At 41.5% G+C, this 26,039-nt stretch overlaps 1 protein-coding gene across 2 annotated transcripts in view; it reads left to right on the top strand.

The window, feature by feature from the left end:
• Positions 1-26,039, top strand: part of LOC133555033 (ELKS/Rab6-interacting/CAST family member 1) — a 488,824-nt gene that overhangs the window by 336,238 nt on the left and 126,547 nt on the right. For both annotated transcript variants that reach the window (XM_061904451.1, XM_061904452.1), the window contains 2 exons: positions 2,439-2,586; positions 21,823-21,984. In XM_061904451.1, coding sequence (XP_061760435.1) covers positions 2,439-2,586; positions 21,823-21,984 — 310 coding nt within the window. The remainder of the gene's footprint in view (positions 1-2,438; positions 2,587-21,822; positions 21,985-26,039) is intronic.

Raw genomic sequence — 26,039 nt, forward strand, 5'->3', positions numbered from 1 at the left:
TTTTTATTTGTCATCTTAGTGACATCATGCACAAAAGTGCACTAATAGCTTGTTTGAAATGTCTCTGACAATCTTGCACTTTCTGTTTTAAAATGACATGAATGTCTGTGCCACTGCTTAATAACTGTTAAATAAATATAGTTTTGGTAAATTGACTTGCTTGCGGTTTCCCCCTTCTCTGCATGAAAGTTTAAAATGAACATACTGTATATTAATGCAGTATGAACAAGAATATTTTAATGTAGACTCATAGAATCATCATACTGGTTTGATTATATGCATCAAGTGTTCATTGAAGGCTAAGGCAAAATATCAAGATATATATTGTGTATCGCGATACGGCCTAAAAATATTGAGATATTAAAAAAAAGGCCATATCGACCAGCTTTACCTGTTACATGTCTATTGATGATACTTAATGAAATACGCTAATAAAAAAACAGTAAATTTGTTTTATTTTGATTTGCATAGTAATTGCATCTGCTCCTTGTTCTTCTTGTGTTTTACTTCTAAGGCATGGGTGTCAAACTCTGGCCCGCGGGCCAAATTTGGCCCGCCTTTTAATTTCATTTGGCCCTTGTGGCAATATCAAATTAACATTAGAGCTGGCCCGCCGGTATTATACACCGCATTCACCGCTAATACTTATACTGGCCATCCCCCCCGAAAATCTCCCGGGGCAACCATTCTCCCGAATTTCTCCCGATTTCCAACCGGACAACAATATTGGGGGCGTGCTGCTTTTGACCTCCCCTACAACCTGTCGTCACGTCCGCTTTTCCTCCTTACAAACAGCGTGCCGGCACAGGCAGGTAAAATTTGTAGCTTCTACACACACCTAAGTGAATGCAGAGCATACTTGGTCAACAGCCATACAGGTCAAACTGAGGGTGGCTGTATAAACAACTTTAACACGGTTACAAATATGCGCCACACTGTGAACCCACACCAAACAAGAATGACAAACACATCCGCACCGTAACACAACAGAATAAACACCCAGAACCCCTTACAGCACTAACTCCTCGGAGACGCTACAATATCTGGCTTGGGCACATCAGATTAGATCAGTGTGTCGCGAACTGAGCAGTAAAAAGGCCTGAATGTTTGATTCATTCATTCATAATTGTTATTTTATTTTCTAATGTATTATTCGCCTGTGGAAAAAAGTTTATTTTCATATTTACCTCAGAAAGCTGCAAATTGTTATCAAAATTGTATTTTTGATATGCCATTGATATTTTTGAATTATTATCATTATGATATGAAACGGCTTCACGGTGGCAGAGGGGTTAGTGCGTCTGCCTCACAATACGAAGGTCCTGCAGTCCTGGGTTCAATCCCAGGCTTGGGATCTTTCTGTGTGGAGTTTGCATGTTCTCCCCGTGAATGCGTGGGTTCCCTCCGGGTACTCCGGCTTCCTCCCACTTCCAAAAAAAACATGCACCTGGGATAGGTTGATTGGCAACACTAAATTGGCCCTAGTGTGTGAATGTGAGTGTGAATGTTGTCTGTCTATCTGTGTTGGCCCTGCGATGAGGTGACGACTTGTCCAGGGTGTACCCCGCCTTCCGCCCGATTGTAGCTGAGATAGGCGCCAGCGCCCCCCGCGACCCCTAAAAAGGGAATAAGCGGTAGAAAATGGATGGATGGGTGTGAATGTGAGTGTGAATGTTGTCTGTCTATCTGTGTTGGCCCTGCGATGAGGTGGCGACTTGTCCAGGGTGTACCCCGCCTTCCGCCCGATTGTAGCTGAGATAGGCGCCAGCGCCCCCCGCGACCCCTAAAAAGGGAATAAGCGGTAGAAAATGGATGGATGGGTGTGAATGTGAGTGTGAATGTTGTCTGTCTATCTGTGTTGGCCCTGCGATGAGGTGGCGACTTGTCCAGGGTGTACCCCGCCTTCCGCCCGATTGTAGCTGAGATAGGCGCCAGCGCCCCCCGCAACCCTAAAAGGGAATAAGCGGTAGAAAATGGATGGATGGATGATTTGAAACTCAATTTTGCTTGTCACTATAAAGTTATAAAAGTCTTGCTTGTTCAATATTCAATGCAACATTTGTTTGGGTCCCTATTAAAAGGTTAATTTGTTCAACCTTGGCCCGCGGCTTTGTTCAGTTTTAAATTTTGGCCCACCCTGTATTTGAGTTTGACACCCCTGTTCTAAGGGAAAAACGTGCTTCTTTTTTACCTGAAGTATTTCACTACACACCTCAAAGATGTATTTGTTCCCTTCTTGGTCATTTTGGTTGTATTTATTTCCACTTTAGTGTGCTTGTTTTAATATTCATACAGCCTTATCTTTTTCACGTTATTGCTATCTATTGCTGTGTGGTCTGACTGTACACTATGCACAAGGATGTCTGTGTATGCGAATGCACTGTGTATACATTTACAAAGGCAAGATACAAATATTGAATTGACTCTCCCTCCCTCAGGCAGCAGGCTTTGTTGGCAGCCATCAGTGAGAAGGATGCTAACATAGCCCTCCTGGAGCTGTCTTCCTCCAAGCGAAAGAAAGCCCAGGAAGAAGTGATGGCTCTAAAGCGAGAGAAAGACCGCCTTATGCACCAACTCAAACAGCAGGTACATGCAGCACACACATTGCACCGTGCTATGAAGAAAACCAATTTAGCAGATAAGCAGCAAAACCGATGACTGGCATATTAATAATGTGGAGCCTCGCCTTGTGGTTACAATTTAGAACATATTGTGGCAACAAATTCAAACCTGCTGCAAGTTGCAGAGCCTTGCCTGCATTAAAGCAGACTCATGGGCAAATGTTGTACTTCCAAATCAAGAACAGACAGAGGTTCATAATTTCTTGTAATAAACACAACAGAATACGCCGCCCTAAAACCACATTTGTTTTGCTCGGTCATCATACAGTGAAACCAGGAACCGTAGTTTTAAATACAAGCAAATGATCATATAAGTTAATATGGCAACCGTGTTTGAATTGTGAGTCATCAGCAGAACGTTCTAGCTAATATCTTCTGGTCAAACAGATGTTACTTACCCATTCACCTATTGAACATTTATGATCATTTTTGCTGACACAACCTAAATGCCGAATGAGATTGATTGATTGATTGATTGATACTTTTATTAGTAGATTGCACAGTACAGTACATATTCCGTACAATTGACCACTAAATGGTAACACCCGAATAAGTTTTTCAACTTGTTTAAGTCGGGGTCCACGTTAATCAATTCATGGTATGTGGTAAATTAGGAGTGTGTCAGACCACATGAGGGACTGAACCAAAATGATGTTTCAACAGCAGGGAGTCTGCGAGTAATATGTCCTGAATCCGAGTGGCTTCAGGGAAACATTTGTACTTAAACGGATGCCGTGGTAAATGTGCACCCATGTTGTCTGTGCCTCGTAAACAGTTCCCAGGCACTGTTTCTCTTAAAGGGATTTCAGGGAAATCTTATTATCTTTTTATTGCCATTGGATGCATCATGTTTTCCTTCAGGGTAACCATAGGCTTTGGTTACCCCTGATTACGTGATAGCTGGTTATTGTAATGATATGACCTGGAATCAGGAAGGCAGAAAAATAAGAGAGATGAGAGATTATTCATGCGGTGGTTTTGAAAAAGTGATGCGGCGCACATTTATCTAAATCCTTTGAAAATATTACAGCTAAGTGCATTTGTTCACTGGGCAATGCTTAGACTTCCTAGCACCATGACTCTTAAAGTATAGCACAGGGGTCGGGAACCTTTTTGGCTGAGAGAGCCACGAAAGCCAAATATTTTAATATGTATTTCTGTAAGAGCCATATAATATTTTTTAACACTGATTACAACTACATGTGTGCATTTTTAAGAAATATCAACATTTTTACAGTGTAATAAGTTTCATGCCTCTTTTTAATAACGTTGTTATTCTGAAGCTAACCAATAATAAATAAAAAACTTCTTACTATTAATGGGACTTCTTGAACAGATGCGGTAAAAAACGGATGAATGGATTAAAATACATGAGAATGTTTTATATTTTGAACATTATTTTAAACACTGATTACCAACGGAATTATTCATTACTTATCGTGTTAAGCAATGCCCGCTAAGATTTATCTGAGAGCCAGATGCAGTCATCAAAAGAGCCACATCTGGCTCGAGAGCCATAGGTTCCCTACCCCTGGTATAGCACTTTAATCCACTAATTGAGAGGGGTTACATCAGTGATGCTGTAGCCTCACGAGAGCGTACATGACGTGGGACAAAACAGTCGAGCGGATCACAAGGCTGTCAAACATCTTCAATTCATTCAATTTAACTTAGGCAAAAATAAGCAAACAAGATATTAAAATATCTAAATCTGGAGGTACTCAAAGACTATGTTGAAGAGTGCTTCAATCGTCTCTTCATTGGAAAGCCCTCAAAGATGCTAACATCAAAAAGAAACCCCCGGAAGACTCACCTGGCTATCGGTCACCGCTGGGTTCAAGCTTTGCTGATATCTCGGATTCCATCGCCATGAGGCTGATTTGTTTCGATGGCCGCCCTTGTTGAGGTGCTCCTCAAGGAGTTTCAAGCCCCCCAAGAGAGTTTGGACTTTGGACAACAGGTTGTCTTTCGCTCCAAAGACAACGCTGCACTTCGTGAGTACGTAAAATCGCGCACCGACCGAGTGACACAACTCACCCGGGAAAACAAGATCATGAAGGAAATGATGCTGGATCTCCAGGCGTGAAGCATGAGGGACAATCTGGTCTTCGCGGGCATACCGGAAAAGAGAGCGGAAGATCCAGACGAAACCGTACAGTCCATCATGGAACACCAGCTCAAGATTCCAGCGGACACCATCAGGAACATCACCTTGCACTGCGTCCACCGGCTTGGAGCCAAAAAGCCGGGGAATATTAGGCCGAGACCCATCGTGGTCTATTTTGAACACTTAAGCAGAAGGAGCAGATGAAGAGCCGGGGCCGAGAGCTGAGAGCTTTAACGACCAGTTCCCCAAGGAGATCCTCGACAGATCTGTTCCCGCTTCGTAAGAAGTTTATTGCTGAAGGATGCCGCGCTGTCATTGCAGTGAATAAACTTTTTAATGGTCAACTTTACCGTGATCCGGAAGCCATGTCATCGCCGTGTTACTAACATCTGAATCACGGTAAAGGTATTTTTTTTTTCCATTATGCTTCAGTCCCTCTTTCTTTTTTATTTTTGATAGCACTCATGTAAACCCCAACCACTCATTCTCTGTTTCGGAGAGTCATTAACTACGTGTATTGTTTTTCTTTCTTGTTTTTCTTTTTATCTCACTTATTTCACTGCTTGTCGAATCCACCACTCTCTTCTTTTTTCTTTTCTATTTATTTTATGTTTTTCGTTTTTACATTTCCATGGAAAAAATATAAAAGTCTTAATCATTGGAAGGGCATCCAAGCAGACTTTATTACAAGAGACTCACCTCTACATGTCCGATTCCTCAAAATTGCAATTACCAGAATACCCACACACTTACTTAGGTAGTCCCCTGGGCGTCCAAACTACTTAATTTTAACTGTATGTAAGACACTTAGGGTTTGGGGGCTCGGCATGGTATGGACTCACCATGGCCTTGATGTCCCCAAATTTTAATGGCATTATTAGTCGCCATCCGCATACATATCTCCCTCACGCTACAGTACACACATCAATAGGGACTTGAGGTCGGCTGTAACGGCCGGCCTCCTAATTTTAACTATAGAGTAGACACTCGGGGGGCCTTATACACTCTCACATCACATGCACGAGTGGGTTGAGTTTTGGGGGTCCGGCGCGCCCTTTATTCCCTCCACGGCTGGCGCAGGCTGCGGGGACTGCGGTCTGATGGACTGCCATTCCCGTGCAGAGACCTCACTGAGGGTGTGACGTTTAGATTTGTATTTAATTTTTTGTATTTGTTTTTTTAATGGAGGTGGATTGGGCAATCAGTTGTCTTCACTTCCTGTTTCTGTGGTTTTGCGCGGGTTTCACTTTCTGTTGGGCGGGTTCTGTACCCGTCTGCTCCGGCCGGGTTTGTGTCGGTGTCCTGATGCGGGGGAAGCACAGCTCTCTTGTTTTATGTGGGTGCTGTGTCTCAGTTGTTTGGGCGGTGGTGTGTTTGTGTGGATTCGGATTGGGGAGTGGAGTCTTTTATTGGGGGAGGTGTTGATGTCTCTTGTTTGCGTGTTGGATTTTGGATTGACTGGCGAGCTGACGCTGGTTGGTCTCCATGGTTCTGTTGGCGTGTGGTTGATGGTAGCAGTTTTTCGGTAGCTTTGATTTGATCGAATGGTGCTGGTTGTCAGGGGTATTGCAGTCCTTGTTTCTGCTGCCATTTGTTTGGGGTGTGCGGACCCGTGGCTGCTTGGTCCGATTGTGGAGGGGTTGCCGATGTTGTTATTTGTGACAGTGTTTGCACGTGGTGGTTGTCAAACTTGTAGCTTGTAGCCCGGGCCTGCCCTCGCGCTCTGCCACGCCATTCTTCATGACCACTGTCGTGCCGTTGTCTGCGTGTGTACCTGTCATCAGCTGGTTCTTGGTAGACAGTGGGTTCCGGGACTGGATCATTGCCCCGCCGGCCTGTGTATTGATTTTTTTTATATGTGTGTGTGTTAGGGATGCGCGGTTTGCGGTCTCATCCACGGAGTCCACGGATAAACCGCGGGTCGGGCGGTTGACATGACGAAAAAATAGATTTTAATCAGATTCAGGCGGGTGGTGGTTGAACCATCCGGAAATATTTGATATGCATGGTTCTGTGATCGGTGTCCTTTGCCATTCAAAGTGCCATTTAAGACCCGTGTTATAAAGCGAAGAAGACAATAGGAGACGCTATTATTCTCCTGAAGGACTACTGGTAGTCACCCAGATAATAAGTATTAGGGCGCGCTATGAAACCATTGGCTTTGACGCCTTGTACAACATGTATGATCTGCTAGTCAGTTCAGCATCATGTTGTGTGTGGCTTCCGCGGCAACACGCATACGACTGCAAGGCATACTGGGTGACACAGAGTACACTAATAGTTGGGATATAAACAATTTTAACACTCTTAGTAATATGCGCCACACCAATTAAGAACGACAAACACATTTCGGTAGAACATCCTCACAGTAACACAACATAATCGCAACACAACAAATACCCATAATCCTTTGTAATCATGACACTTCCTGACTATTTTATACACCCCCCCCCCCCGCGTCGGTAAGGTGGGTGGGGTTGGGGGCGCGGGGGTGTAAAATATATTCAGGGTTGTCACGGATACAAAGGATTATGGGTATTTGTTGTGTTGCGTTTATGTTGCGTTGCGTTTATGTTGTGTTACTGTGAGGATGTTCTCCCGAAATGTGTTTGTCAATCTTGTTGGGTGTGGCTTTACAGCGTGGCGCATATTAGTAAGTGTTAAAGTTGTTTATATCACAACCATCAGTGTACTCTGTGTCACCCAGTATGCCTTTCAATCTTGAACGTGTAATTGTGGAAGCTGCACACAACACGTTGCCGGACCAACAATCGGTTCGTACATGTTGTTGAAAGTGTCAAAGGCAATGGCTTCACAGCACACCCATATTCTTGTCAACAGGATGAAGGCTATTGGATAGTCGGGGGAACGTTAGTGGCTCCAATTGTCATCATTACTCTGTGAAACAGGTTTAAATAGCTCTGTGAGTGGTAAAGGCGGACAACCTCTGATGTATTTCAGCGGGCGGTTGGCAGGCGGGTACGGTCCTGATAAAATGTTGGTTCTGGTGGATGACGACTTTGGTGATGCGGATGATATAATTGCCTATCAGCGCTTCTCTAGTGTGTGTGTATGTATTTAATTATTTTTGTTATAAATATGTGTGCGTATGTATATATGTATGTATGTATTTGTGTATGTATGCATGTTTGTGTACTTGTATGTGTACATGTGTATTATTATTTTTAATTTTTTTGGGGGGTGGCGTTCTTGGGGCCTGCTTGTCCGGCAGGTGTTTGCGCCTCACGTTACTGCAGCAAGACTGCGTGTCTGGGGCACCTAGGTGTGACTTTCTACCTCTTCCGGATGCCTGTCTTGTGTTTCAGCTTGTCGCCTGCGATCTCCTTTTTTTTGTCTTTCTCTTCCCTCATGGGGGTTTGGATCTGCCAGGGATGTTGCTGGATGTTCCATCTCTATCTTTGGGGTCCTTGGAGGTGGGGTGGGTGGTTCCCGTGGCCCCGTGCTGAGTGGTCTTGTGGCAGGCAACTTGTGTGGGGCGGTCTGGGGCGTAGCCCACCTTGCTTTCTTGGGCTTGTGGGGGCCCGGTTGCTGGTGGGGCAGGGGCGGTCTACCCGTTTGGCTGCGGGGGGTCTCTGGGACCCTCGGGGCGGGGCATCCTGTCTTTCTGTGGGGTGTGGTCTCTCGCTGGCTTGGGGGCTGGCTTTCTTCTTCTTGTCCTGGGCCTTGTGCTCTGCTGGGAGCATCTGTCTATGGCCTTCCGCTGCCCCTTCCAGTGGTTCCTGTCGCTGGCTGCGTGGCACCGCACATGCTGTTTTGGGTCAGGCTCTCTGGGTGTCAGGGGTCGTATTTTGGCTCCCCCACACACTGGGACACAATTATATTGTACATACAAGTTCACATACATACTCACATACACACAATTATTATGTTAAATAAAGTACCAATGATTGTCACACACACACTAGGTGTGGCGAAATTATTCTCTCTCACCCTTGATTCATACATATATACACACATACGTATATATTTATTCATTAATACATATATACAACCACACATTGGTACTTACGCTCCCACATACATACACAAATACAGTACATACATAAACACGCACATTCACTATACAAACATACATATGCACATACTGTACATATCATATACAAGCACATATGCATACATACACTTAATGCATATTATCATGTTTCATCAAACATATATTAACGTTGTTCCCCTAAGCAAAACTGGGTAAAACACGACAAACTGACAAAGCTTAACCAATTGTTACTATAACAATCTTCTCTTTTTTCCCCTCCATTGATATGCTTTATGTCAGGGGTCGGGAACCTTTTTGGCTGGGAGAGCCATGAAAGCCATTTTTTTTAAAGTGTATTACCGTGATAGCCGTATCATATGTATTAACACTGAATACAACTAAATGCATGCATTTTTCAAGTAAGACCTACATTTTTAGAGTTTAAGTCTCATATTTTATATCATTTTTATTCTGAAGCTAACCAATAATAAATAAAATACTTCTTTGGCAACACTAAATTTGCCCTAGTGTGTGAATGTGAGTGTGAATGTCGTCTGTCTATCTGTGTTGGCCCTGTGATGACTTGTCCAGGCTGTACGCCGCCTTCTGCCCAAATGCAGCTGAGATAGGCTCCAGCAACCCCAGTGACCCCAACAGGGACAAGCGGTAGAGAATAGATGTATGGACTTCTTACCATTGATGTGACTTATTGAACAGGTGCGGTTGGAAACGGATGGATGGATTAAAATGCATAAGAATGTTTTATATGTTAAATGTTATTTTTAACACCGATTACTGGCGGAATTATTCATTACTAATCGTGTTAAGTAATGTCAGCTCAGATGTATTTGAGAGCCAGATGCAGTCATCAAAAGAGCCACATCTGGCTCTAGAGCCATAGGTTCCCTACCCCTGCTTTATGTTGTATTTCAAGCTATCATTACATACATATATGTATTGTTGCATTTGCAATACTTGTATTGTTGATAATAGTGATCCTTTTTAGTATTATTCATTATCAATAGGGCAATTTCTATTGGTATTTTTATTTCTCCATTCGTTGTGTATAATATTTATTGTCATTGCTGTGGTATTAATACTATCACTAAATGCTTCTTTGCTATCACTTTTCGTGTCATATTTGTACATATCTTATTTACTGATGCTGCTCTGTTGTTGTTGTCTTGGTCGTTATTGCTATTGTTGTATTTGTTGTTGTTGTCCCTCTGTCTTATCCCACTCTTGTCCTCGCAATTTTTTTTCCCTATCCCCCTGTGCCCAACAATTATATCAATCCATCCAGTATCCCACACTTCTATTTTGTAAAGTAATTCTGTACAGCAGATATGGGCATCTACATCAACTATATAATTTGCCTGAGTAGCTGGACAGGATTTTTTTTTAAATAACAAAAAAATCCATTACTGTTATGGAAGCTGCATTGTAAGTAATTTCTGTAGGTAGTTCATACACTACTAGGCTTCCTTTCATGAACTTGCATGAGGTTTCCCAGCATGACAGACCCATTACTGGCTGTCTTCAGACCCATTCACACACCAATAGGATAGGTTGCCCACCCCAGGTCATCAACAGCCTCTGACCAGGAAATGCCAAAGAATTATGGGACTCAGGGTCTCTTAGGAGAAAAATGATCTGGAGCAGCAGATAGATTTACAGATAGCTGCGCCCTGTCTGACCTCCCCATCAACCATGTTGTGTGTGTGCGTGGGTATGTGTGTCTGTTTAAGCAGTCAAAGATAAGCTGTTTACGTAAACATCCAGTTTTAAATTTACACTAACTAGTACACACATGAAAAGTCTGGTGTTTAGACTTCATCAAAAGAGTCTGAACAAACATGTCCCCATTTGTAAATATAGTCACTTGTCCCATCCTTGCGAGGGATGGCCTAGCACCAGCAATGCTTTGATGTGGAGAAAAGATACATGTGTATTTCTCATAGGTATGTCATTTTCTAAAGACGTCCTCCCCCCTCTTGTAACTTACAGAGAATCTTAAACATCCATCCCTTCCTCCGCAGTGGAGAGATGCATGTCGTGTTCTCAGAGGTGTGCCACGGGCAGGAACCTGTGTAATACAATCAGTCTGTTTATGGAGAGCCTGTGGATGTATACAGAGTAACGGTTCCTAATTAGGTCAGTCCAAGAGGACTGTTAAAATTTGGGGCTATTGATACAGCAATCGTTTTGGGATTTTTCTTTTTTAACCAGGTGACCTTCGTAATTGTGACACGCGCGAACTGTCACATTCATTCAGGTGCCGCAGTCACTGCAATGCATAAAAAAGCTTGATCAAACATGGCGGTACAGCCAATCAGATTTGACCTTTTACCGCCCTACCTGGGTATGCGGAACTAAACAGAAGCGTTTGCTAAAAACAGAATCTAAATGCTGAAAATCGGGTAAATTGGCGTAAAGCAGGGGTGTCAAACTCAAATACAGAGTGGACCGAAATTTTAAACGGAACAAAGCCGCGGGCCAAGGTTGAACAACTTAACCTTTTAATAGGGACCCAAACAAGTGTTGCATTAAATATTGAACAAGCAAGGCTTATATAACTTTAGTGACATGAAAAATCCAGTTTCAAATAATAATAATAATAATTAAAAAAAATATCAATGGCATATCAAATAAAAGTTAAATAGAAATGTAATGCCTTTTTTTCTATTTGCAATCTTCTGAGGTAAATATCAAATTTTTTCCACAGGCTAATAATACATTTGAAAATAAAATAACAATAAAGATTGAACCAAACATTCAAGCATTGAAGTAGCAAGAGAAAATGCATGAATAAAACGTTAATTATTGGTCAGTTTGCTGGAAGTTTACCGGAAGAGTTAGTGCTGCAAGGGGTTCTGGGTATTTGTTCTGTTGTGTCACGGTGCGAATGTTCACCTGAAATGTGTTTATCATTCTTGTTTGGTGTGGGTTCACAGTGTGGCGCATATTTGTAACAGTGCTAAAGTTGTTTATACGGCCACCCTCAGTGTGACCTGTATGGCTGTTGACCAAGTATGCTGTGCATTCACTTGTGTGTGTGTGTGTGTGTGTAAAAGCCACAAATATTATGTGACACGCTGTTAGTATGGAGGAAAAGCGAACGTGACGACAGGTTGTAGAGAACGCTAAAGGCAGTGCCTTAAATGCACGCCCCCCAATATAGTTGTCCAGGTGGAAATCTGTAGAAATTCGGGAGAATGGTTGCCCCGGGAGATTTTCGGGAGGGGCACTGAACTTCAGGAGTCTACCGGGAAAATTAGGAGGGTTAACAAGTATGAGTATTAGCGGTGAATGCGGTGTTACATCGGTACCGACGCTGTATAACACCGGCGGGCCAGCTCTAATGCTAAATTGATATTGCCTCAAGGGCCAGATTAAATTACACGGCGGGCCGGATTTGGCCCGCGGGCCCGAGTTTGACACCCATGGCGTAAAGTGACTGAGATGCTGTTATTCTAAGGAAAAGGGGAAATGATGTTTACTTGACAAACACTCTCTTCCATGGAGTCTGGCCAGCCAGGACCCAGCACTCTAGCCAGCAGCCCTGCGCCCTTCCCGATACATGTTTGTGCCTCCTTCCGGGAGACCTTTGATGGACGCAGACACCTCAAACTACAAGACTAACTCTAAAACACAGAGTAAAACAGTTCCCAAATGACTTTTACTTACCGGGTTATTTATTTATTTTGAAATTTTGATGATTAGAAGCGTCTAACCCTAAAACACAGTGCTACTATTGCCAATCTAGGAAGATGTGGGCGAGACCACTGGTCTTCATTGGTAAGTTAAAGGCCTACTGAAACCCACTACTACCCACCACGCAGTCTGATAGTTTATATATCAATGATGAAATATTAACATTGCAACACATGCCAATACGGCCTTTTTAGTTTACTAAATTACACTTTTAAATTTCCCGGGAGTTTCGTCTTGAAAACGTCGTGTAATGATGACGTGTACGCAAGACGTCACAGGTTTTAAGGAAATATGAGCGCTGCACACACACACAGCTAAAAGTCACCGGCTTTAACGGCATAATTACACAGTATTTTGGAGATCTGTGTTGCTTAATCTTTTGCAATTTGTTCAATTGATATTGGAGAAGTCAAAGTAGAAAGATGGAGTTGGGAAGCTTTAGCCTTTAGCCACACAAACACACGGTGATTCCTTGTTTAAAATTCCTGGAGGTGAAACTTTCCTATGGATCAGAGCGTGGTCAAGCCAACATGGATCCCTACCAAATGTCAACCAGCAGGTTTCGGTAATTGTGGTTAATAAGTCCGTTCTTACCGGAGAAAAGCTGAGCTTGTGCCGTCCATAGCTGCCGTCGACTCCGCTGAGACACCCGTGGACGTACACTTTCGACTATCGGGTACTATTTAACTCACTAAAACACTAGCAACACAATAGAAAGATGAGGGATTTCCCAGAATTATCCTAGTAAATTTCTCTATAAACATCGGAATCCGTCCCAATGCAATCGCGGTTTTTTTAAACAACTTTTTTTTCATCATTTTTTTTTCTAGTCCACCGCTATCAATATCCTCAAACACAAATCTTTCATCCTCGCTCAAATTAATGGGGAAATTGTCGTTTTCTCGGTTTGAATAGCACTTTTTGTTGGAGGCTCCCATTAAAAACAATGTGAATATGTGAGGAGCCATCAACATGTGACGTCATCGTCTGCGACTTCCGGTAGAGGCAGGGCTTTTCTCTTACAACCGAAAGTTGTGAACTTTATTGTGGATGTTCTCTACTAAATCCTTTCAGCAAAAATATGTCAATATCGCTAAATGATCGAGTATGACACATAAAATGGACCTGCTATCCCCGTTTAAATAAGAAAATCTCATTTTCAGTAGGCCTTTAATGATAACTTGACAGCTTCTGATACTATAGTTGGACCACCAGTGTTGAATTAATAGCTCATGCATCCTTGTGTATGCTTTGTTTTACTTGAAAACATGTAAACTCAAATTTATTGGTACATTGTTGTGTTATTGCGCTTTTTCTTCTTTAATTTTAAATTTTTATTAAAAAAATTAGAATAATGTTGAACAAATCCCTAGCTTATTTAGCTTTACTACAGATGCTTTAAAATGAACAGGTTAAAAACAATCTAAAAAATTGTGATATTGATCGAGATAGGATGATATTAAAAACATTTTTTTGCCATATCACCTAGCCCCAGGATCTGATATCCAGATTGAAATAATCACAATTAAGGAAGCAACGCCACACAAAAGTTTGTAACGCAACATGTCCTCCACAAAGTCACACACACCAGTAAGAATTTGTATCAGTTTAAAGTGAACGCGATTTACTTACATGACATTTACGTTTCCTCAACTATCTTTTTAGCTATCCAGAAATCCACAGGCCAATATTAATCCACTCAAAAAACTTAACATTTAAAGCAGGGGTCACCAACCTTTTTGAAACCAAGAGCTACTTTTTGGGTATTGATTAATGCGAAGGGCTACCAGTTTGATACACACTTAAATTAATTGCCAGAATTAGCCAGTTTACTCAATTTACCTTTAATAAATAAATATATATATATATATATATATATATATATATATATATATATATATATATACATAAAAAAATGGGTATTTCTGTCTGTCATTTCGTCGTACATTTTTTTTCCTTTTACGGAAGGTTTTTGTAGAGATTAAATGATGAAAAAAATACTTACTTGAACGGTTTAAAAAAGGAGAAAACACACAAAAAAGGAAAATCCAATTTTGAATCACAGTTGATCTTCAATTTCGACTCTTTAAAATTCAAAATTCAAACGAAAAAAATGAAGAGAAAAACTAGCTAATTCGAATCTTTTTGAAAAAATTTAAAAAAGAATTTATGGAACATCATTAGTAATTTTTCCTGATTAAGATTACTTTTAGAATTTTGATGACATGTTTTAAATAGGTTAAAATCCAATCTGCACTTTGTTAGAATATATAACAAATTAGACCAAGCTATATTTCTAACAAAGACAAATCATTATTTCTTCTAGATTTTCCAGAACAAAAATTTTAAAAGAAAATCAAAAGACTTTGAAATAAGATTTAATTTGATTCTACAGATTTTCTAGATTTGCCAGAATAATTTTTTTGAATTGTAATCATAATAAGTTTAAAAATATATTTCTCAAATATTATTCGTCAAAAAAACAGAAACTAAAATGAAAAATTATATTAAAATGTATTTATTATTCTTTACAATAAAAAAACAAATACTTGAACATTGATTTAAATTGTCAGGAAAGAAGAGGAAGGAATTTAAAAGGTAAAAAGGTATATGTGTTTAAAAATGCTAAAATCATTTTTAAGGTTGTGTTTTTTCTCTAAAATTGTCTTTCTGAAAGTTATAAGAAGCAGAGTAAAAAAATAAATGAATTTATTTAAACAAGTGAAGACCAAGTCTTTAAAATATTTATAAAATATTTTTTTATTAAGGTTGCTCAAAGGAAAGATATCATCCGCTGACAGGTCTGTAGTAGGTTGCACACATCGTGCTGCATTTGTGTGGCATCAAAACACTCCTTGCTTGAATCCACAATAATACTTTTATTGATTTATAATATATATCTTATATGATAAATCATGTAAAATGTATGTGCTGTGCACATTAATGCCATACACAAATATTTTTTTCCAGCTGGGTGTAATTATAATAATGGTAACACAGTGATTGAAATGTGTGGTCTTTACTAAACATAACAAGAGCATTAAACTTTGCACTGCAAGCATAGTTGACTTGTTAAAGACTTAAAAAAAAACAGGTGTTGATAAAACACTTCCCTGCTGTGAGATGTTACATCATGTTGGTGATATACAACCTCTCGTGCTAATAAAAATGATTTTTTTCCCATCTTTATTTACACAAATCATATATAGTACCGATAAATAATGGCAGTGACAAGGATTATCAATATTTGTATGGGTAGGGATAAAATCACAACAATTTACATCCCGATAAGTGACTTTGTCTTACTCCCGCTTACCGTGCAACATTTTGTAATATTGAGCTGCATTGCAAGCTGTCATGCCTGTGAATCAGGTTTCATGTTTGATCATGTTATGTTGTGTTCTTTGGACCCTTGATTCCCGTTTTGCACTTCCTGGTTTTGTTTGTTTCCATAGTAACCCATTAGTTTCCACCTGGTCTCCTAGTCACGCCCCTGCCCTCAGTCCCGCACCTGTTTCTCATCATCATAGTCACTATTTAAATCATGTGTTTTCTGGTCATCGGCCTGGGAACTTTAGCGCTATTGCTGACGCTTACTTACCACGACCACGCACCTACCTTGCCTTGCCAACCTTCAAGCCTTGCCACGCTGCTAATTATTTTGACCACGCCACGTAACATTTTTTTGTATTTTTGCCTCAGTGCAAGTTTTTGGTTAGTTGTGTATCTTTTGTTTATTTGTAGCTAGTCATGCCATCGTGCTGTTTTAGTTTATAGTTCATTGTTATTCATGCCATCGAGCAAGTTTTTGTTTCCTGTTTGTTTCATTGCCTATACCCCCTTGTGAGGGCCCTTTGTTTGATTTATTTTTGTATTAGAGTGCATAAATAAATGTAATCATGTACCTGAACTCTCGCCTGGCTCGTCCCAAATTCTCTCTGCATCGAAGAAGCAAAAGTAATCCAAGTCATAGTCCTGACACATGCGTGCACAAACATTCACATGACGCACAAATGCGCCTGCCAACCTCATTCAATAAATATTGTACAAAGCACTATGAATACGTCACCGACTTTCCTCGGCTGCCTAGTTCGTCCAGGTCCTTTTTAAGTATCCACATGTGTAAATACAGTTCTGCTCCAATCCTGATAAGCTCATGATTTAGACAAAGCTGGAACTGAGCTTTGGATGCAGCTGTGAGCTGCATAGAGAAACCATCAGCGGCTGGTTTACACCAGCAGCTGCACTTTTGATACACATGCAGACACGCACATACACAAACAGCACAGGAAAATATGTCGTGGTAAGAGATATTGATGTCTTTAGGGGGCATCTCCAACATTAACATATTTTTCTGATCTACACTCTCTGACTCCATTTTACTTAGATGTGTCCTTTCAGCGGTGCCACTTGTGTCTGTTTCAGGCTTCCCAATCTACATGACTGGAGGGCAATGCTGATCTGTTTACTCTGTTAGACCACTAATTATGTTTGATTTGGAACATATATTCCACCGCATTGTACTTATCTGCATCTATTTTTTTTTTTTTACACGTTCGATGAATACATACATAAGAGTAGAGCACGTGTTTGCATTTGAGTTTATCTGTTCCAGTAAACTTCAAGTGACACAAAAAAGATTGTTTTTATTTTTTTTTATGGTGTTTTTGTCTTAGCAGCTGTTCACAATCTGGTGATAGGAAGAGGAATGTTGGACTCTTCTTAAAAATCCTGAAAAAAAATTAAAAAAAACTTGTACTGATAGATAAGTGACAAAGAAAGACGCCAAATTGAAGAATCTCAGCCACCTTATGCAAAATTACACCATGCATGGTGGTTTGAATTTGAATGCAATTGAATCTCCTTTTAACCACTTTGTGCTGTGTATCATTCAACATCAATAAGATTCTTATAAAACCTCCATCTGACCAATCTGTGTCTATGAGCATGACCTGATGAAGTTTGCTCAGATGAGAGGCAAACTTCTTCTAAGACGAACTAAAAAGTCCAGTTTTGATTGATTGAATGCTTTGCTAATACAATGACTTGGATGAATGATAACCATCTAGTGTGTGAGTGTGAATGTTGTCTGTCTATCTGTGTTGGCCCTGCGATGAGGTGGCGACTTGTCCAGGGTGTACCCCGCCTTCCACCCGATTGTAGCTGAGATAGGCGCCAGCGCCCCCCGCGACCCCAAAAGGAAATAAGCGGTAGGAAATGGATGGATGGATATTTATAGACAACTGATAAAGTGTTTTTCTCATTTTATACTGCATGGTTAGGACTGTTGATCTTTGGTAAAGTGCCATTTCAGTATGGTCTAATTTCCTGTATTCGACAAAGCCATCAACGTTTATTTTTATAGCCCTTAATCACAAGTGTCTATAAGGGCTTAAAGGCCTACTGAAATGAGATGTTCTTATTTAAATGGGGATAGCAGGTCCATTCTATGTGTCATACTTAATCATTTCGCGATATTGCCATATTTTTGCTGAAAGGCTTCACGGTGGCAGAGGGGTTAGTGCGTCTGCCTCACAATACGAAGTTCCTGCAGTCCTGGGTTCAAATCCTGGGCTCGGGATCTTTCTGTGTGGAGTTTGCATGTCCTCCCCGTGAATGTGTGGGTTCCCTCCGGGTACTCCGGCTTCCTCCCACTCCCAAAGACATGCACCTGGGGATAGGTTAATTGGCAACACTAAATTGACCCTAGTGTGTGAATGTGAGTGTGAATGTTGTCTGTCTATCTGTGTTGGCCCTGCGATGAGGTGGCGACTTGTCGAGGGTGTACCCTGCCTTCCGCCCGATTGTAGCTGAGATAGGCGCCAGCGCCCCCCGCAACTCCGAAAGGGAATAAGCAGTAGAAAAATGGATGGATGGATTTAGTAGAGAACATCAACGATAAAGTTCACAACTTTCGGTGTTAAGAGAAAAGCCCTGCCTCTACCGGAAGTCGCAGACGATGACGTCACAAGTGTGGGGGCTCCTCACATATTCACATTGTTTTTAATGGGAGCCTCCAACAAAAAGTGCTATTCGGACCGAGAAAACGACAATTTCCTTATTCATTTGAGCGAGGATGAAAGATTTGTGTTTGAGGATATTGATAGCGACGAACTAGAAAAAAAAAAAAAAAAGAAACAAGTTAAAAAAAATGTAAACGCGATTTCATTGGGACGGATTACGATGTTTTTAGACACATTTACTAGGATAATTCTGGGAAATCCCTTATCTTTCTATTGTGTGTTTAAGTTTTAGTGAGTTTAACAGTACCTGATAGTCGGAGGGGTGTGTCCACGGGTGTCTTGACGCTAATGTCTCAGGGGAGTCGACGGCAGCTATGGACGGCACAAGCTCAGCTTCTCTCCGGTAAAAAGCGACTTTTTAACCACAATTTTCTCACCGAAACCTGCTGGTTGACATGTCGTCAGGATCCATGTTCGCTTGACCGCGCTCTGATCCATAGTAAAGTTTCACCTCCAGGAATTTTAAACAAGGAATCACCGTGTGTTTGTGTGGCTAAAGGCTAAAGCTTCCCACCTACATCTTTCTACTTTGACTTTTCCAATATTAATTGAACAAATTGCAAAAGATTCAGCAACACAGATGTCCAAAATACTGTGTAAGTATGCCGTTAAAGCAGACAACTTTTAGCTGTGTGTGTGCGCAGCGCTCATACTTCCTAAAAACCTGTGACGTCTTGCGTACACGTCATCATTACACAATGTTTTCAAGACGAAACTCCCAGGAAATTTAAAATTGCAATTTAGTAAACTAAACCGACCGTGGTGGCATGTGTTGCAATGGTAATATTTAATCATTGATGTATAAACTGTCAGACTACGTGGTGGGTAGTAGTGGGTTTGAATAGGCCTTTAAGCTATTTCATCATAAACATATTTTTCACTTGTGTTTCTGTGCAGGCATCGGCTAGGCTTATAGAAATGGGTTATACTTGTATAGCCCTTTTCTACCTTAAAGGTACTTAAAGCGCATTGACACTATCCTCCACATTCACCCATTCACACACACATTCACACACTGATGGCGGGAGCTGCCATACAAGGCCCTAACCACGACACATCAGGAGCAAGGGTGAAGTGTCTCGCTCAAGGACACAACGGACCTGACTCAGTAGAAGGTGGGGATTGAACCAGGAACTCTCGGCTTTCTGGCACGGCCACCCTTCCAACCGCACCACGCCGTCCCGTATAGAACTGTAACACATCCGCTTGTATGTGTTGTAGGGGTGTAATGGTACGTGTATTTGTATCGAACCGTTTCGGTACGGGGGTTTCGTTTCGGCACGCAGGCGTACCGAACAAGTTCGGAAGCAGAAGTCTTCACAAGCTGCTCTGCTTTCTGCCTCTGTCTCTGCCTCATTGTCCCGCCCACACAACCATCTGATTGGTTACATACAAAGCCAATCAGCAGTGCGTATTCAGAGCGATGCAACAGCCAATCAGCAGGGCGTATTCAGACTTCAGAGCGATGTACTCAATGCTTTAGCGTCGAGCAGATATTCATCTAGCAGGGGAGCAGCGGACTCTACCCAAATTATATTAAACACTTCCCAGTCACAACTATTACAAACATCACTGTGAGCCCGTTGACCTTCTAGAAACTTAAACTGCAGCTCAGCTCGCTCACAGTATAGGCTTGATATGAAGGCTAATTAGCTTTTAGCATAACGTTAGCTAATTTTTCTGTGTGTGTGTGTGTGTGTGTGTGTGTGTGTGTGTGTGTGTGTGCGTGCGTGCGTGTGCGTGTTTTAGGAGCAGCAAAGCCCTGTCTGTCTGTTATTCCATTGAACTCCATTGTGTTTAGGGATGAATAGTCTCTCCTATTGCAATTGTACTATTTTTCAGCTATAGTTACATGAATCATACGTAATGTAGCAGCCTAGTTTTGAATAGCAGGGTCCCTGCTATCACATGTTGATAAAAATACAACATTTACATAATAAAAGTCAACTACAGGCTTCCCAAATGCTGTAATAAATTAAGCATGATGAGTTGACATTAAACAGTTTCAATGTAAAATGTTTAATGTTAAACTTTTTATATGTAGAAGAAATGTTTTTTCATTTTATTTAATCAAAGCAACCACTTGAGGCAGTTTAATGTGGATTAACGTGGGCAGAATTATTATAGTGTTCCCAATGTTAAAAAGATAAAGCCATTGTTTACAAATTTGGTAAATAAATAACCCAAAAAATGTATATTTTGTTGATTTCTTACTGTACCGAAAATGAACCGAACCGTGACCTCTAAACCGAGGTACGTACCGAACCAACATTTTTGTGTACCGTTACACCCCTAATGTGTTGTCATGCAATGGGATTTGAAAGACAGTTACAATAGTTACATCATGTCTACGGTGTTTGATAGTAATGGTCCTGTCTGAATAACAGGTGTCCTCTCTGTAACTGTTGCCCCACCCAGTCACACCTACTTCATTGAACACCTGAGGTCAGGAAGGACAGGACACTTCACTGAAACACTTCACTATAACCGCCCTAACCACTGGTCTGGTGCCTAAACCTTTACTCTTCTCTCTCTCTCTGTCTCCCCCTTACCACAGTGTTAAAGTCCTTGCTGTATCTAAGTAGCTCTTCTGCAATTGAAGCTAATTACTAAGCCCCTTAATATGAGCCATATCCTCTTTTGTGTTCCTGCCTGGCTCGTTTCCTTAGTCATTAGGCACTCATGCTTATCTCCTCACCTGTATCCCCAGGCAGTGTCTACCTTATATCTGTTGTTGCTGTCTCGTCCTACCAAGGCTGCCTCAAATTTAAACAAACATTATTTTGGGCTATCAGCATTCATCTGATCATTTTCAGCTTCAACAAGATTGTAGGTATAGCTCTGCAATTGACCCTCATGGAAAGTACTTTTAGTAGTGAGAATAAGGGTGAACCTGTCAGTATATTTGCACCCACTGAGTCTGGTCTTACATAAGTCCACAGAATGTTCTCCAGTACAGGTTGTCACCACCCATCAATGTAGCAATGTCAGTCAAATGACAGTCTCTCTTTCATGTGTAAGCGAGCACACAAAACATATATTTTGGGCATGAAAAACAACACATATGTTAGGGTTATTTCAATCAAAGTCATCTAAAATGCGAGTGTCTGAACATCTGCAGCCTCTGGGTACATCTAACGCTTACTTCTTGTCATTTTTCTTGGATGATATTTGACAGGCTTTTATGGTTGTTCCATCAGACACTCCACTTTAACTCAATTTGTCAGCATCTTTGAAGCCTTGCAACATATTCTCCACTCCATTTGAGTGGCGGGATAACCTTCTTTTTCAAAAGAAACTAATTGTTTGGGAAAAACACAAAGTGCCATATTGCATCCATTGTCTTGTTTTCGTTATTTGCAGACTCAGAGCAGAATGAAAATGATGGCTGATAATTATGAGGAAGATCGCGTTCACCCGCAACATTATCCTCACCATCCTCTCCGCTTACACGCTACAAATGTTCATCACCAAAGCCTGCCAAGAGGGCCACCTCATGCCAACCACAGACCCCCTATGGACCAGGTCAGTGCGGATGTCCACGCAAACACATCCATTTCAAGTTCAGATTTGATTACATCAGAAGACTTGTTCGTGGTCAGTGAGTGATTGGCTCTCTTCTTCAAGTACTTTAGTTTATTTATCACTCCTTTCAAAAGTCAGTTGTGGTTAAACTTGGCAGTACAAAACACAAAACTTTGTCATTACTATTCTTCTTCAAAGTCAATGCTTCCAGCTCAGAAATCCTTAAGCACATTCAATTCCATTGAGGTTCCCTTTGTACAGATATGTTTATGTAGACGAACATTGATTTTTAAAAAAATAAAATATCAGTATTATATATATATATATATGTACTGGAGAGGAGGCTACGTCGGATAGTCGAATCTCGGATTCAGGAGGAACAGTGTGGTTTTCGTCCTGGTCGTGGAACTGTGGACCAGCTCTATACTCTCGGCAGGGTTCTTGAGGGTGCATGGGAGTTTGCCCAACCAGTCTACATGTGCTTTGTGGACTTGGAGAAGCCATTCGACCGTGTCCCTCGGGAAGTCCTGTGGGGAGTGCTCGAGAGTATGGGGTATCGGACTGTCTTATTGTGGCGGTCCGTTCCCTGTACGATCAGTGCCAGAGCTTGGTCCGCATTGACGGCAGTAAGTCGAACACATTTCCAGTGAGGGTTGGACTCCGCCAAGGCTGTCCTTTGTCACCGATTCTGTTCATAACTTTTATGGACAGAATTTCTAGGCGCAGTCAAGGCGTTGAGGGGTTCCGGTTTGGTAACCGCAGGATTAGGTCTCTGCTTTTTGCAGATGATGTGGTCCTGATGGCTTCATCTGACCGGGATCTTCAGCTCTCGCTGGATCGGTTCGCAGCCGAGTATGAAGCGACCGGAATGAGAATCAGCACCTCCAAGTCCGAGTCCATGGTTCTCGCCCGGAAAAGGGTGGAGTGCCATCTCCGGGTTGTGGAGGGGACCCTGCCCCAAGTGGAGGAGTTCAAGTACCTAGGAGTCTTGTTCATGAGTGAGGGAAGAGTGGATCGTGAGATCGACAGGCGGATCGGTGCGGCGTCTTCAGTAATGCGGACGTTGTACCGATCCGTTGTGGTGAAGAAGGAGCTGAGCCGGAAGGCAAAGCTCTCAATTTACCGGTCGATCTACGTTCCCATCCTCACCTATGGTCATGAGCTTTGGGTCATGACCGAAAGGATAAGATCACGGGTACAAGCGGCCGAAATGAGTTTCCTCCGCCGTGTGGCGGGGCTCTCCCTTAGAGATAGGGTGAGAAGCTCTGCCATCCGGGAGGAACTCAAAGTAAAGCCGCTGCTCCTCCACATCGAGAGGAGCCAGATGAGGTGGTTCGGGCATCTGGTCAGGATGCCACCCGAACGCCTCCCAAGGTAGGTGTTTAGGGCACGTCCAACCGGTAGGAGGCCACGGGGAAGACCCAGGACACGTTGGGAAGACTATGTCTCCCGGCTGGCCTGGGAACGCCTCGGGATCCCCCGGGAAGAGCTAGACGAAGTGGCTGGGGAGAGGGAAGTCTGGGTTTCCCTGCTTAGGCTGTTGCCCCCGCGACCCGACCTCGGATAAGCGGAATATGATGGATGGATGGATAGATATATATATATATATATATATATATATATATATATTTATATATAGTATATAGTTAGTATATAGTTAGTAGTATAGTATAGTTAGTATATAGTTATATTATACAAACCCCGTTTCCATATGAGTTGGGAAATTGTGTTAGATGTAAATATAAACGGAATACAATGATTTGCAAATCATTTTCAACCCATATTCAGTTGAATATGCTACAAAGACAACATATTTGATGTTCAAACTGATAAACATTTGTTTTTTTTTTGCAAATAATCATTTACTTTAGAATTTGATACCAGCAACACGTGCCAAAGAAGTTGGGAAAGGTGGCAATAAATACTGATTAAGTTGAGGAAAGCTCATCAAACACTTATATGGAACATCCCACAGGTGTGCAGGCTAATTGGGAACAGTTAGGTGCCATGATTGGGTATAAAAGCAGCTTCCATGAAATGCTGAGTTATTCACAAACAAGGATGGGGTGAGGGTCACCACTTTGTAAGCAAATTGTCGAACAGTTTTAGAACAACATTTTTCAACGAGCTATTGCAAGGAATTTAAGGATTTTACGGTCCGTAAAATCATCAAAAAGTTAAGAGAATTTGGAGAAATCACTGCACGTAAGCGATGATATTATGGACTTTTGATCCCTCAGACGGTACTGCGTCAAAAACCGACATCAGTGTGTGAAGGATATCACCACATGAGCTCAGGAACACTTCATAAAACCCCTTTCAGTAACTACAGTTGGTCGCTACATCTGTACGTGCAAGTTAAAACTCTACTATGCAAAGCCAAACCCATTTATCAACAATATCCTGAAACGCAGCTGGCTTGACTGGGCCAGAGCTCACCTAGGATGGACAGATGCAAAGTGGTAAAGTGTTCTGTGGTCTGAGGAGTCCACATTTCAAATTATATTTGGAAACAGAGGACGTGGTGTCCTCCAGGACAATGAGGAAAATAACCATTCGGATTGTTATAGGCGCAAAGTTCAAAAGCCAGCATCTGAGATGGGTGTATTAGTGCCCAAGTGGTAACTTACACATCTGTAAAGGCACCATTATTGCTGAAAGGTCCATACAGGTTTTGGAGCAACATATGTTGTCATCCAAGCAACGTTATCATGGACGCCCCTGCTTATTTCCGAAAGACAAGTGTTACAACAGCGTGGCTTCATAAAAAAAGAGTGCGGGTACTTTCCTGACCCACCTGCAGTCCAGAGCTGTCTCCCATCATATAAGTGTGAAACATTATGAAGCGTAAAATACGACAGCGGAGACCCCGGACTGTTGAACGACTGAAGCTCTACATAAAACAAGAATGGGAAAGAATTCCATTTTCAAAGCTTTAACAATTAGTTTCCTCAGTTCCCGAACATTTATTGAATGTTGTTAAAAGAAAAGGTCATGTAACACAGTGGTGAACATGCCCTTTCCCAACTACTTTGGCACGTGTTGCAGCCATGAAATTTCAAGTTAATTATTTTTTTGCAAAAAAAAATAAAGTTAATGAGTTTGAACATCCAATATTTTGTCTTTGTAGTGCATTAAATTGAATATGGGTTGAAAAGGATTTGCAAATCATTGTATTCTGTTTATTTTTACATCTAATACAATTTCCCAACTCATATTGAAACGGGGTTTGTACAAGGGCTTCACGGTGGCAGAGGGTTTAGTGCCTCTGCCTCACAATACGAAAATTCTGAGTAGTCCTGGGTTCAATCCCAGGCTCGGGATCCTTCTGTGTGGAGTTTGCATGTTCTCCCCGTGATTGCGTGGGTTCCCTCTGGGTACTCCGGCTTCCTCCCTTTTCCAAAGACATGCACCTGGGGATAGGTTGATTGGCAACACTAAATTGGCCCTAGTGTGTGAATATGAGAATGAATGTTGTCTGTCTGTGTTGGCCCTGTGATGAGGTGGCGACTTGTCAAGGGTGTACCCCGCCTTCCGCCCGATTATAGCTGAGATAAACACCAGCGCCCCCCGCAACCCCAAAGGGAATAAGCGGTTGAAAATGGATGGATGGATGGATATTATACACTGTGATGTTTTTTAGCCAGATGAAAATTGCAATTCAGAAAAGGCTGTTTTTAAAGATTTTCTTTGATGTAAGAAGATAAAGTCTTCTTGTGCTGTAGATACACTGCGTTTTATTCAGGAGAAAACACACAGAAGCTAATACAAATAATAACATAAGAAATTAACCCATTAGAGAGATAGTTTGACAAAAATGGACAATCTTTATATCTCAGTAAAACTAAAATAATATTATACGGCAACAGTAGAAGAAGAAGTCAAACACAAATACAAATAGACAAAGTAGACACTGACAGTGTAAAATAAGTCTAATTTAGGGGTGTAATATTAGATGATAAAATTAACCGGAAATCTCATGTAAAAAAATTTACAAAATGAGTTGGCAAGAAATGTCAATGAAGAATAAAGCTGTTGAACAAATGATGAAAAAT

Source organism: Nerophis ophidion, linkage group LG06 (genome assembly GCF_033978795.1).
Source record: "Nerophis ophidion isolate RoL-2023_Sa linkage group LG06, RoL_Noph_v1.0, whole genome shotgun sequence".
Classification (NCBI taxonomy): domain Eukaryota; kingdom Metazoa; phylum Chordata; class Actinopteri; order Syngnathiformes; family Syngnathidae; genus Nerophis; species Nerophis ophidion.